The sequence below is a fragment of the Arvicanthis niloticus genome, chromosome 29 (genome assembly GCF_011762505.2).
Source record: "Arvicanthis niloticus isolate mArvNil1 chromosome 29, mArvNil1.pat.X, whole genome shotgun sequence".
Classification (NCBI taxonomy): Eukaryota; Metazoa; Chordata; class Mammalia; order Rodentia; family Muridae; genus Arvicanthis; species Arvicanthis niloticus.
In genome coordinates this window covers 16648539-16661797 of record NC_133437.1, presented here as the reverse complement: position 1 = coordinate 16661797, position 13259 = coordinate 16648539, and the positions used below count along the sequence as shown (strand labels likewise).

Below are 13259 nucleotides of genomic sequence, written 5' to 3'. Positions count from 1 at the left end.
ATTATAATAATTATAATAATAGCTATTATTATACAAATAATATTAAACATTAAGATTTAATAATATTTAAAATAATAATTATTTGTTCTGAGATTGATATTTTAAAATTATTTTATTAGTCTCACTTGTATAAAGTTATCATTAAAATATATTTTAAAAAATTAAAAACAAGGATCCATTAGACTCAGGTAGTAGATAGTGAAATATATTTTTATGTGTAATGATTATTAACTAAGCTATTGAGCTAAAGTGTTTGTGGGGCTGTGTATTGAAATATTTCAAATAGAGTACAACCAGTGCCATGCGTGTGTGAGCATGATTGTGCAGATGAAGACTAGGAGGGAGACATCAAACTGACTTAACTGTCTCATCTAAGGAAGCGCTCTGACCTATGTGGGTTTGATAGGTAGAATAAAGCTGTATTTAGAAATGGAAAAGACGTGCTGGTGAGATTGCTCAGTGGTTTGGAGCACCAGGTGCTCTTACAGAGGACCGGGGTTGATTTCCCAGCACCCACATGGCTGCTTGTATCATCTACAATCCCAGGCCCTCCCTCACATGGCACATATTCATACACATAAATAAATCTAAAAAAAAAAGGTTTAAAACTGATAAGATATAAAGACTTAAAACCAAAGAATAACATGGCAGCAATTTATGTTTTGTAACAAAAGTAAAAGATACTACAGAAGCACATTTGTAAAAACGTTGGAATTTTCAGTCTCTTAACCCAAATCCAGTGCCACTTGTGTTAAAATAATTTAATCTGGAAATAGCTTTACATGACTATGGAGTGATGTGCCAGTGATCAGATAATGACAGACAAATGAAAACTGAAATCACATGAAGATAGACTTCATAAGGCTTGCTGAGGCTTGTCCTTCCGTGTGCTGCTGGTCCCTGGTTTCTGACTAGTGGATGATGAGTTTAACTCTTAGTCTCAGCCCTTATTTGGATTATGTGCTCTTGAGATTTAAGGCTCTGTTGTCTGTCTTCCCTATTGGGTACTGAAGGTTTTCCTGCTGTGTCAGTATATCCAGGGTGGCTTCAGCTCACAGAAGTCTTCCTGCCTCTGCCTACCTTGTGCTGAGATTTAAGGTGTATCATTATGTCACACTAGTCAGTGGTTCTTTTAAAAAAGCTCCTTTCGTGTCTACAAGTTGATGAAACTTATTTTTTCAGGCCAACTCTACAAGAAGAAAAGAAAATCATCATAAAAAATGGAAGGCACCCTATGATTGATGTGCTGCTGGGCGAGCACGATCAGTTTGTGCCCAATAGCACGAGCTTATCAGTAAGTACCACGTGACACCCAAGCCCGGGGAGTGGTAAGGACATTGATTTCAACCTTGAATCAAATATTTTCATGTCTGGTTTTATCCTTCAGCTTTAAGTGGACCAATCCCAGACAGTTTTATGTTCACCAGTTGTGGTAAAATCTCCGTAGATGCAAAGAATTAGGAACTAAAGATAATTATCTTACTTCTTGTATGTTACCCATAAAAATACTTCATATTCACAAATATGTTAATGAAGTTGGAATTATACAATGCCTTTTCAAATTTCCATTAGCATGCAGCAGTAGCATGTTCTATAAAACAGAGCGCTATTTTAAAATGCTCTGAAAGCATCTAAGTGTTCAGCTGATCTAGGCTGGACTTCTCTTATAGGACACTGATGTTCCTACATTAGCCTCCATAGTAAAGCAAGATTTCAGAGCTGTTGGTATTGACAGTGACAGCAAGATTTAGAAAGTAGAGCACAGGGCTTTGGGAAGGAGAGCATGAAACCAGGTTGGGTAAGAAAAGTTAGAGTCGTCCACAGGATTATTGAAATTGTCTAAAATGTCAGTGGGGTTTCTTGTGGAGGATGACTTCAAGGATGGTAATTGAGATCTGTGAATGCCTGCAATGAAGGCAGCTGTAGGAGGGCCCTAAAGTAACAAAAACTTGTGGACCCTGAATGGAAAAGTACAGCAAAATAGCAGCCTGTGCAGGATAGAAGTGTCACACAGAGTGGTTAGATACCAGAGAGCAGCCCATGCATGACAGAAGTGTCACACAGAGTGGTTAGGTACAAAGTATTAGAGAGGTTTTTAAGTCAGTGGGAGAACTGAGATGTAGGAGAGCAGTCAGAAGTTAGCCTGGTGCTGAGACAGTAGCAACATTCCATTTGGACCTGGAGCAGGGACCTCTGACATGGTCAATTTGACCAGCCATATGTGTGTGGAGTAAGATGAAAAGCTTTTGAGTGTTGTCTACTGTCATGTTCCCTATCATGTCATACATGGTTTGTTAGTAGTTGCTAATCTGTGTGTTGGGCCTTTCAGACTGTTTCATTGAAGGGCCACAGATGGCGTGGTTACAAACATCAGGAGTTATCTTACATGACTCTGGAGATGGAATTTAAGACAGGGTGTTCATACTAAGTGGGAGCTGGTTTTGTGCTTTTGTGTGGCACCTTTTGTTATGTCCTCACTGGGTGGGAGAAGTGGAAGTCTCTCTCCGTCCCTGTATGTTAGTCACATCCTAAAGACCCTTGACACTGTCATTGTGGATTTAGAGTTCCTTCCATGAGAACTGGGGAGAAGCATAGGCATTTAGACCATAGCAACTAGAGACACAACATCTGTAAATTTGTTCACTTTCACCAGATGTGTATGTGTCAATTGTCATATAAGTTAACTAATACTAATCTTAATTTAATTGTCATTAAGGAGAAGTCAATGTGAGAATAAGATCTGTGATTTTATTTTCCATAGCAATAGAGTGTATCTTCTCTAGAGAGAGTGATATAGTTGTAATAGTCAATGGCTTGCCGTCCACTTGACCCAAGGATGCTGTCCTTGGCATTGCTATCTTATTTCTCTCTCTCTCTCTCTCTCTCTCTCTCTCTCTCTCTCTCTCTCTCTCTGTCTTTCTCTCTGTCTCTGTCTCTGTCTCTGTCTCTCTCTGTTTGTTTTTTTTTTTCGAGACAGGGTTTCTCTGTATAGCCCTGGCTATCCTGGAACTCACTCTGTAGACCAGGCTGGCCTCCAACTCAGAAATTCGCCTGCCTCTGCCTCCCAAGTGCTGGGATTAAAGGCGTGCGCCACCACCGCCCGGCTCTCTCTCTTTTTTATGTTTGTGTTTTCCTCTTAAAAATAATCTATTATAGTCTTAATAAGTCAAATTTGAAGAATTAAAGAAGCCGTTTAATCAACAACTCATATATTTAGATCTTTACAAAATAAATGGAGTATTTTTTCCTAGTTAGGCAGCTTAGAATGTTCCAGAATATTCGTTTCTTTTACATATGCTTTTCCTAACTTGAGTAGGAGTTGATGTAGACTGTTGCTATGGTGAAGTGCATTCTGTTTCTCAGGGTATAAATTTATATACAGGGATAGTGTAGAGAAAGAACTTACTGTGTAAAATTCTGTCTAAAATGTATCTTGACAGAAAAGTCCTCAAAGTTAGGTAGCATTGTTACTTCCGATAATTACATTTTGAAAATCCATCTTTCTTACATCTAAAGTATGTTAGCTTTCCTGGGCTCTGTGTTAATGAAATCATTATGTTCTCATGAGGACAGCAACTCCTTCTCACTCTCCCTCTCCCAGTTGTAGGAATCTTTTCTGTCCCCACTTTGTCCTTTCATCTGTCTCCTCTAGCCTAACTGCCTCCATTCACCTTCTCCTGTAGCCTCTGCTAACCTGCCACGCCTTGCTCCTGCTAGCACTCCTGTGTGTCCCAGCTGTTTGGGACTCTTACAGTCCTCCTGGAACTGTCTTTGCTTGGCAGATGGCATCCCTCTGCAGAGAATGTCCTCCTTCCCATCTCACCCCTCCTGCCTCCCACACGCCCACAGGCCACTTCGCCATTTCAAGCTCCGCTGTTTCTCCCTTTTAGATGCCGCCTGGCTTGAAGCCTTCCCTCCTGAATGCTCTGATGATCGGTCCCACACCTCACACCTACCGCCCTGGGTGTCTTTCCCGCTTTGTACTTACCCTAGTAAGCCACAGTTGTTCTTTTTGGTGTGCTTTCCAAAGGGTTTCTGTTTGACAAGGACAGGGAGTGTACACGCCCGTCCATCCTGTGTAGGTGTTACCCCAGTGTCCACAGCATGCTGCTGATACACAACTGGCTCCTACTCACATGTGTTACTGAAGATTAATTGAGATGCCCTCAGCAGTCTCCATATCTCACTTTAAATTTCTCTCCCTTTTCTTCCAGAGGATGTTAGTTTTTCAGGATTGGGGATTTCTTAGTTTACAGAGTATTACACTGAAGGAATATAAGAAAAATGAGATACTAAAGTGTAACACCTCTTCATACTTGTGATAAACTAATTCTCAGACTAGGAAAGCCATGTCAAGGCTATCTAAGTTGAATCTTAGACAATTTCTGGAAACATGGGCATATTTTAGGGCAAGTGGTGCTTTTTAGCCATGCTTACTGCCTGGAAAACATAGGAAATGATACCAGTTTAACCCCACACTGGAATAAAACAGAGAAGGCAGAGTTAGCTCTGGCCTGGCAGGTGTTGGCCCCAAGGGCTGTGGCTGTCCCTTGAAGGTTAAGGAGTTGGTTCCTTATATCCTCATGGCCCTGTGAAAAACCAGGACACATTGCTTGGGGCAGTCATATTATTATGGACTGTCCTGTGACTATTTTGCTTATTGACCCAAAAAGCTATCTGGTGGGTGGGCTTTGAAAGCAATGCAAGTTGTTCTTGTATTTTGGTTTAGAGGTAAGTGATATAAACTCAACTGTGTTGCTTTAGGAAGTACAGGTTGGGTAGGAGAGAAAATGCGTTTAGTGTGCAAAGAGGATCTCCAGGAAGCCCCTGAACTGTGGGTCTCTCTAGGTTGTGGGACATCCACTGCCCAGGTGCCCTAGAGGCAAGTACTAGGGTCCAGGTCGAGAAGTACCCGGAGGCTCTTCAGTCCTCAGGACTGTTTATGGTGTGTAGTGACACATACTTCTCTGTATATAAGAATGTTTGAAGCTGGCAAGGACGAGGGCCAACTTCCCAGTTTCCTCTTCCCTCCCTTTACAAGTCATTTTAGATGCCTAGTAGTGCTTGCTTTGACTACATACAGATTAAATGTAACATCAGTTGAATCAACTGTAGTTATTGACTTTATCCCTAGTTACCATATACAATAATGCCTAACCTAAAATGTCTGAGTTTTAAGCTTAACTTCGTTTCCTGGTTAGATTATACAAATATTACCACTGTGTGTGTGTGTGTGTGTGTGTGTGTGTGTGTTTTATACAGCATGGTAATTAGATAAATGAACCGAAGAATGAAAGTGAAGGGCATTTAGAGATGCATTTTTAATTGTATGTGTGCACATATGTGTATGTGTGAGTATGTGCACATGAGTGTGAGTGCTTGTGGAGACCAGAAGAACTCATCAGCTCCTCTAGATCTGGAATGGCTGTGGCTGGGAACTGAACTCAGGTTCTCTGCAAGAGCTGAAGGGACACTAACCACTGGGCCATCTCTTAACCCCAAGGGTTGTATGCATGGTACTTACCTTGTTTTCTGAGACTTTATTCTGTGTCGTTCTCCTCTCCTGTTCCTGAACAGTGAGAAGACAGTTGTTTGATGCTGTCTTGATAAAGATGTATTTATTAACTTTAATGTACATGCATGAGTTTCTGTGTGAGTGCAGCTGTGTATATGGGTGCTCCCAGGGGGTGCTCCCAGGGAACAAAAGAGGACATCAGATCCCCTGGAGCAGAGTTCTAGGTGGCTGTGCACCACCAGATGTGGGTGCTGGAACTGAACTTAGGTCCCCTGAAAGAACAACAAACCTCTTAACCACACAGCCATCTCTAACTGATGTTGATTTTCTCTTCTTAATATCACCTGTGCTGCTTGCAGTCTGCCCTGAGTGCTTCTTTCTCTTCCTGTCTCTAACATTTGACCATCAACTGAACTCTTGTTCATTCTCCAAGACCCCAAATGTTATTTCCTACTTCACAGAGCCTTCATCATTCCTTTAGCCAGAAGCAAGTTGTCCATGGTAGTATGTCTTTCCGTCCTAAAATTCCTCCCACATATCCTGTTTTCTTATGTAGGCATAGGGCCTGTGTGTCGATAGCAGATAAAAAAATCCAAATTCAGATCTACCATTATTTTACCATCTCCTGAGATAGGCTGCCCATCACTGGACCTTGGCTTTCTTATCTGTAAGTGAAGAGCTGGGTACCACCAGCCTTGCATCCACTACCCCACTGAGTGGGAGATGGGTGGGATCCAGGATCAGACAGGATTAGACCACTGCCCTGGCATCTCCGGGGTGAGCTTCACTGCCCCCCCCCACCCCCCACATTCACCTGTCTTAAGAGTGCAGAGACTTGACTGAGACCTTGTGCAGAGGAAGTCTTTGTCTATAACTTGCCATTGACATTTTCAGGGAACAAAGCACTTTAAAACTGACATTTTCCCTGCTGGCCCTCAGCTACTATAAAAATAGTTCTACCACGTTCTTTAAAGATGGATTTTAGTATCTGTGCCTGTCAAGGACGGAACCATGGTTTACAGAGAATTAGCTCTTACCTGGGTCTTAGAAATGAACATGTGACAGTTCTGGATTCTTTTCTACTGTTGACTTTGGGGCTGCTATGAGTTCCTGTCTTCTAGTGTACCCAGTGGCAGTCTAGGACCCCAGGCTAAAGCCTCTCCCCTGATTTTACAGTGCCTGTACCTGCCATTGAGCAGAAGTCCCTTGTGAGATAGCTATCAGCAGTTTCACTGCTATCTCTGAGCTACTGGGCAAGCTTCTTAGCTCCCCAGACCTTTGTACTTCACCTGTAACATGGGAGCATAGGGATCATGCCACACACCTGTCATGCTTGCATCAAGAGATGGAGGCAGAAGGACTGCAGAGTTGAGGTCAGGATACACTATACCATAAGACCCTCCCCCTATGAAACTATCATGAGAACTAAATGAGATGATGCATATGAACTTGTGTGTGTGTGTACATGCATGTTAGATACAAATGCACATGTGTGTATGCGGGTAGGTGTGGAAGGCAGAGCATTGACATCGAGTGGCTTCCTCAGTCATTCTCTACCTGATTTTGTTAGACAGGCTCTCTCGATGAATCTGGAGCTTGCTGACTGAGCTTGGCTGCCTGTCTCTGGAGTTACAGGCATGTTCCACTTTGCCTGGTGTTATATGTGAGTTGTAGGGAGCCACACTTAGGCCCTCCAGCTGACACAGCACTCACCAACTAAGCTGTCTCCCAGTCCTTTGTGACTCTTATGCTGTGGGTTGTTCATCTTTCCCAGAGAAGGTAGTGTTTAATGTTGTGGGTACTTGGGTATTTCAGGTTCTAGTCTACAGTATGAGTCTTGAATTCTGAACTTTGTTCAGATAAATGCCATTCATGCTGAAGCCAGACTCTTGATAGAGGTCCCTCTCCTGCAAAGGAATCTCACAGTCTTTCCATCTCTGTGCAAGTGTGGGTGAAGCCTTGGTTTCCAATGGCCCCTACCATCCACCATGTTAGGTAGCACTCTGTCCACCAATAGCTCAGGCCTCCTAGTATGGCACTTGCATATTTTGTTTGCTTCTGTTCATTCTTTAATTCATTCCCTCATCTCTCTATAGTTTCTTGAGACTTCCTCAGGACCTGACATCATGCTGGGTGTCTGACAGTCCAGTCATGTACACCCCATTCACCTCATGGGTACAGACAGAGTTCTCACCATCATATACACCCCCATTCACCTCAGTCACCTTCCATGGGTACAGACAGAGTTCTCACCATCATATACACCCCCATTCACCTCAGTCACCTTCCATGGGTACAGAGTTCTCGCCAAGTTTTGGCTTCGTTCTATCCTGTTAGGATGTTTGCTTTTGCTAACAATGGCTACTGACTGTTCTCTTAGGGAATGCTCACTCCTCCTTCTGCTCTTCTGGGCAGATTTAAGGTGTGTTATGAATGTAACTGGAAGCCTGTGATGTGTGCTATCTCAGATACCAATGCTAACCGGAAGGTAGATGAGCACATTAAATGGATGTTGTAGTCCTTAGTCCTTGTCTTCTTTACTCTGTCATCTTGGGATGGGAGAAAAGGACTCATGTCTTCCCAATTTTTATAAGTAACACAGACATTACTTTTAAAATGTAAATATGGTAGATATCTCCTTTGTAACACATTTGACTATCAAACATCTATCATGGGAACTTTCTAGCAGTGAGATGGTAATAACAAGCAGTCCAGATAAGGTAATTTCAGAGAGGAAACGAAAATGTGACCGTGAATGACAAGAGGGGTTCAACACACAGCCTGGTTAAGGGAGGTCTGCCCTGCTCAGACCTGTGGAAAGGCTTTAAGGCAGGAGTAATCTTACAGCCAACCTCCTGGCTGGTCACTGAAGAGCAAGGGAAGATCCTCCTGGATAGAATTAGTGCCCTTAAGAAAGGGCCCAAGAGCAGGGGCGGTGGTGGCACACGCCTTTAATCCCAGCACTTGGGAGGCAGAGGCAGGCAGATTTCTGAGTTCGAGGCCAGCCTGGTCTACAGAGTGAGTTCCAGGACAGCCAGGACTACACAGAGAAACCCTGTCTTGAAAAAAACCAAAAAAAAAAAAAAAAAAAAAAAAAAAGGGCCCAAGAGGCTTCATGTATCCCTTTATCCTTGTGAGCACCCAGCCGGAAGTTGGCATATGCGCACATATGCAGAGATCCTCACTAGATCTCAGCTGTGCCAGAACCCTGATCCTGGGCTTCTCTGCATCCAGAATGGGGAAATAAATGTTTGTTATTTATAAGCTAAGAGAGTGCAGTGGGGCACAGAGTGAAAGGAAGAAGAAAGAAGAAGGGGTGGGGGGAGGAAAAAGAAAGGCAGGTCAGACTTAATTGTGACACTGGGACACATTTTCAGTGCTCTGAGAGTGTGGAAGTGACAGCTTTTTGTGGAAAAAAAAAAAAAAACCAAAACAAAAAACCAAACATGTCATGTGTTAGTTGTTAAGACTGTCACTTTGTGTGTCGCATGGAGAATGGACTGTGGTAAAGGAACAGTTTCCAGCTTGCCAAGAGCCACTGCAGCTGCCTACAGAGCAGCAGCAGAGGTGGACACAGGAAGTGCTTATGTGTCAGTGCACAGTGACTCATCACTGCCGTGCTTCCTGCTGGTGATTATAATGCCTCTTATTCGATATCCTTTAGCCTTGATTAGGAAAGTGCCACTTGGGTCTGGAGAGATGACTCAGCTATTAAGAACACTTCCTGCACTTGCAGAAGACCTGGGTTCAGTTCCCAGAACCCACCTGGTGGCTCACAGCCATCCAGAACTCCAGTTGTGGGGAATCTATTACTCTGTTCTGATCTCCACAGGCACAAGGCACATAAGTGGTAAGGATATAAGCATGCAAGCAAAACAACTCATATACATAAAATAAATCTTAAACATATTTTTCTTTAAAAAAAAATGAGAATATGCTATTGGTCACCTGTAAGTAGTTGAGTTTAGTGAGTTGAAAAGCTAGATTTTATCTGAGCTCCTCAAATACAGGGGTGTCCCGGAACATTCTCTTCCATAGTAAGTGCTGCAGTGTGTCCAGTCTCCTTGGTGCCTCTCTACCCAAAGAACTGCTATAAATGGCTTGCCCAGCCTCTCTCTCCCAGGTATGCAGGTGAATCTTTGGGTACAGTATAGAACCTCTGCTCTGGTTCTAATTATCTATGTCCTATGACTAAATTTAGGTTGAAAGCATTTAATTTACCTGTCTTTAATTTAAGGGGAGAAAACTGGGGCCCAGAAAACATATCACGTTGTGCAAACTCTCTTGCAGAAACCACCTTTGCTGGCACATGGGCCTATGCTTGATTCGTATTTATTCTTTTAAAAAATAGTTTGAAGTGTTGTTACCTTCTTCTCAGCCTCTAATTGCAATTGATTTGCAAGACTATTTTTTTTTTTTTTTACCATTCCTGTTCATCCCAGTGATAGGAAATGTTTTGGTCTTTTGATACCTTATGTAAATAATAGCTGAACCAAAGATACTTTGTTTCAATGGAAAGTACTCCGATGAGCAATGATGGATTCCCCTTCTGTATGTCAGATTCCTGTAGATAAGGCTTTGCAGCCTACTAGACAGCTTCAGCCTCATCTATGTAGTTCTCATTGTATGGATGATACTCTTTTTGCAGGACCTCACATGGTAGAATTAGGAAATGTTTTGCACATTTTGGCCTTTTATTTACCTTTTAATATTTTTGTCCTATTTATTTATTCATTTTGGTTTTTTGAGTCAGGGTTTCTCTCTGTAGCCCTGTCTGCTCTGGAACTCTCTCTGTAGACCACTAGGATGTGCCACCACTTCGGCCTTTATTTATCTTTCTAAAACATAGCTGTGACTGTCTCATACTTTATAGTCTGAATTTTAAATTTAATGATAACAGGCAATTCCTTACATTTTCAAAAAAAAAATCATAGGATAATTTTTAGTCATGCTATTGTATTAAACAGTATGAATGGACCCTAGCTGTCCCTTAAAACAAAATGTTTCTAACACGCTGTTATAAATGATTATGCAGCAGTGCTTCAGAATCCGGGAAAGCTGCAGAGAAGGGGGCATCTGGGAAATGACTCAGATTCCCCCCCCCCTACTCACCGAGTGTCAAGGTCCTCAGTGAGGAAATAGTTTCTTTTGAAACCATTTACTGTGTTAATAAATCTAACCCTGCAGGTAAGGCAGATGGGAGCAGGTTCTGTGGGTTGAGACTGTGTGTGATCCGATCCTCAGATCAGTTGTAAACATCGTCTCAGCTCTCAGTTTCCTTCTCCTCTCTTGTTGGCAGTTGATCAAATCTAGGACTTTGTACTTGCTGACCACATATTGTTCTACTGATTCAGGCCTGGATGTCAGGCTCCTTACCTGAATGATGGTGGAGATCCTCATGTAGAATGGCATCCTGTATTGGGTGAAGACTGTAGATTAGGGGCTTTGAGCTTTTAGTTAAGTAACTAAAAATAAGCTGATGTTAGGCGATGGAAGGCAGCTTCTAGTAATTTTCTAAATACAAATGGGAAGGAAGCCTGCCTCCCAGGCACTCTGTCCATCCCATCTCTCTGGTGGCCCAGCCAGGCTCAGCTGGTATGTATGCCTGACCACTGCTTGGGTGCCCAGTGCTGCGGAGTGATACTAAGAAGCAATAACAGCCACCATGGCTTTGCAAGGTTGATGGCACTAAGACACAGTGGCCACTACCTGGATAACCAGCTCTCATTCCACCTTGGGAGCCCTGTGGGAGTTTTGTGGTGCCTGCCTGTGGCTAGAAGTACACATAGGGGCACACAGGCCAACCCTCCAAGGGGACCACAGCTGGTTCTACACGTTGGAATTTGGGACAGGGCTAACTTACAGTCGCAGTCAGCCAGAACTCATGCTTGGCTCTAGACTGGGGTCTAGCACTCCCCCCCCCCCCACTGGCTTACTGGACTTTGTGATATCCTAGAATTAGGTTACCAGAGTAAAAGTATAGGATAGCAGATAAGTTTGAATTTCAGATAAACAATTTTCAGATATTCTTTTTAGAATAAAATGTCTATGTGTGATTTGTTTTTATGCCAAAATGTCATTTGCTATTTATCAGAAATACAGATTTTATTAATGTCCTCTATTTGACCTGGCAACCCTATTATATCCAAGGAGAACTTGTGGAGGTCCAGAAGACCACAAAAAGAGATCTTGTTTGGTCAATGGCAATTTAACAGTTGTTTTAAAATTTCAACAACTAGTTTGGCTTATACATGCATAAATAATCCCTTATTCACTTAGTGTCTTAGTTAGGGTTTCCATTGCTGTGAAGAGACACCATGACCAAGGCAACTCTTACAAATGATAACATTTAATTGTGGCTGGCTTACAGGTTCTGAGGTTTATTCCATTATCAACATGGTGGGAAGCATGGCAACATCTAGGCAGGCATGGCGCTAGAGGAGATGAGAGTTCTCATCTTGTTCCAAAGGCAAACAGGAGAAGACTGTCATCCTCAGGCAGCTAGGAGGAAGCTCCCTATGCCCATTCCCACAGTGACACATTTCCTCCAAAAAGGCCACACCTACTTCAACAAGGCCACACCTCCTTACAGTGCCATTCCCTGGACCAAGGGTACTCAAACTACTATACTTAGGATCATGCCTTAGTGAAAATGATTGAAGAGTTTAAAAATTTCAACTATGTTAAAGAATTGCTCCCCTGTAAACTGCTGGTTCACAGCTGTATTGAATGGGATTCCGAGGGAGGTTACTGATGTGATCTTGATGATAATCTGTAGATGACCACACAGCCTGTTCTTGGTTAGTCTTCTACATGGGTACTTGGGAGCACTGTGCCAGAGATGTTAGATCGCTAACCTTGAAGGATTGTTTTCTGGAAGCTTGGGTTGGAAGACGCTCAGGAATTCACCCACTGTCTCCATGGAGTGAAGTTTTCATTTTGAGCTTTCTTTTCTGTCCAGTGCTGTTCATCACACTCAGATCAGACATTAAAGCAAAGCACTGTCTGTCTGTCTGTCCTCTAGCTGCGTCCATTTGCCCCTTCAGCTGCATCTCAAGATGGAAGACTACAGCCCAACCTCAAACCAAAACAGCCAAATGCTGTCTGAAACTGGTTGTTAGGATCAGGAAATAAGCAAGATGGTCAGAAAGGCCAGGTACAAGGCTGGTTGCAAACAAGCTTCCACACACTTCAGTCCTTCTTGCTATTTTTGACTTTGCAAGTATCAAAATGTTCCCTGGTGCACACAATTAAATACTGGAAATAGATGTTAGAATTTAGAAGAACAGATACTGACACAGTAAGTGCATTCTGCCTTTCTAGCTTCTTGAAACACATAGAACACATCCGTTTCTGTGGTCATCCTGCTGTGCAGCAGCAACAGACAACTAAACTACAGTTTAGAGCCCACTCATAACTCCCCCCACTCCATTATCCCTGCTCTTTCAGCTTCTGGCTCCATATCCTGAAGGAGAGCAAGAGTATTATATTTCATATGAATTAGATCATGTACCTGGCTCATTAGTATAGTGGTCTTTAGTTTTATTTATTTGGCCACAAATAACAGAATTTATCACCTACTTTATGACTGAATAATATTCCATTGGATGTAGGTATCACATTTCCTTTGCCTTTTTGTCTGTCGATAGGCCCTCTGATATTGACATACTGTTTCCATTTCTTGGATGTTTTGAATCTTGCTGCAGTAAACACAGGAATACAGCTGTCTCTGCACCATACAGAT

At 42.6% G+C, this 13259-nt stretch overlaps 1 protein-coding gene across 1 annotated transcript in view; it reads left to right on the top strand.

Annotated features, from left to right (window-relative positions):
• The window catches only part of Msh3 (mutS homolog 3), a 118878-nt gene that overhangs the window by 74005 nt on the left and 31614 nt on the right, over positions 1 to 13259 (top strand). Inside the window, 1 exon segment of the mRNA XM_076926949.1 lies at positions 1183 to 1294. Coding sequence (XP_076783064.1) covers positions 1183 to 1294 — 112 coding nt within the window.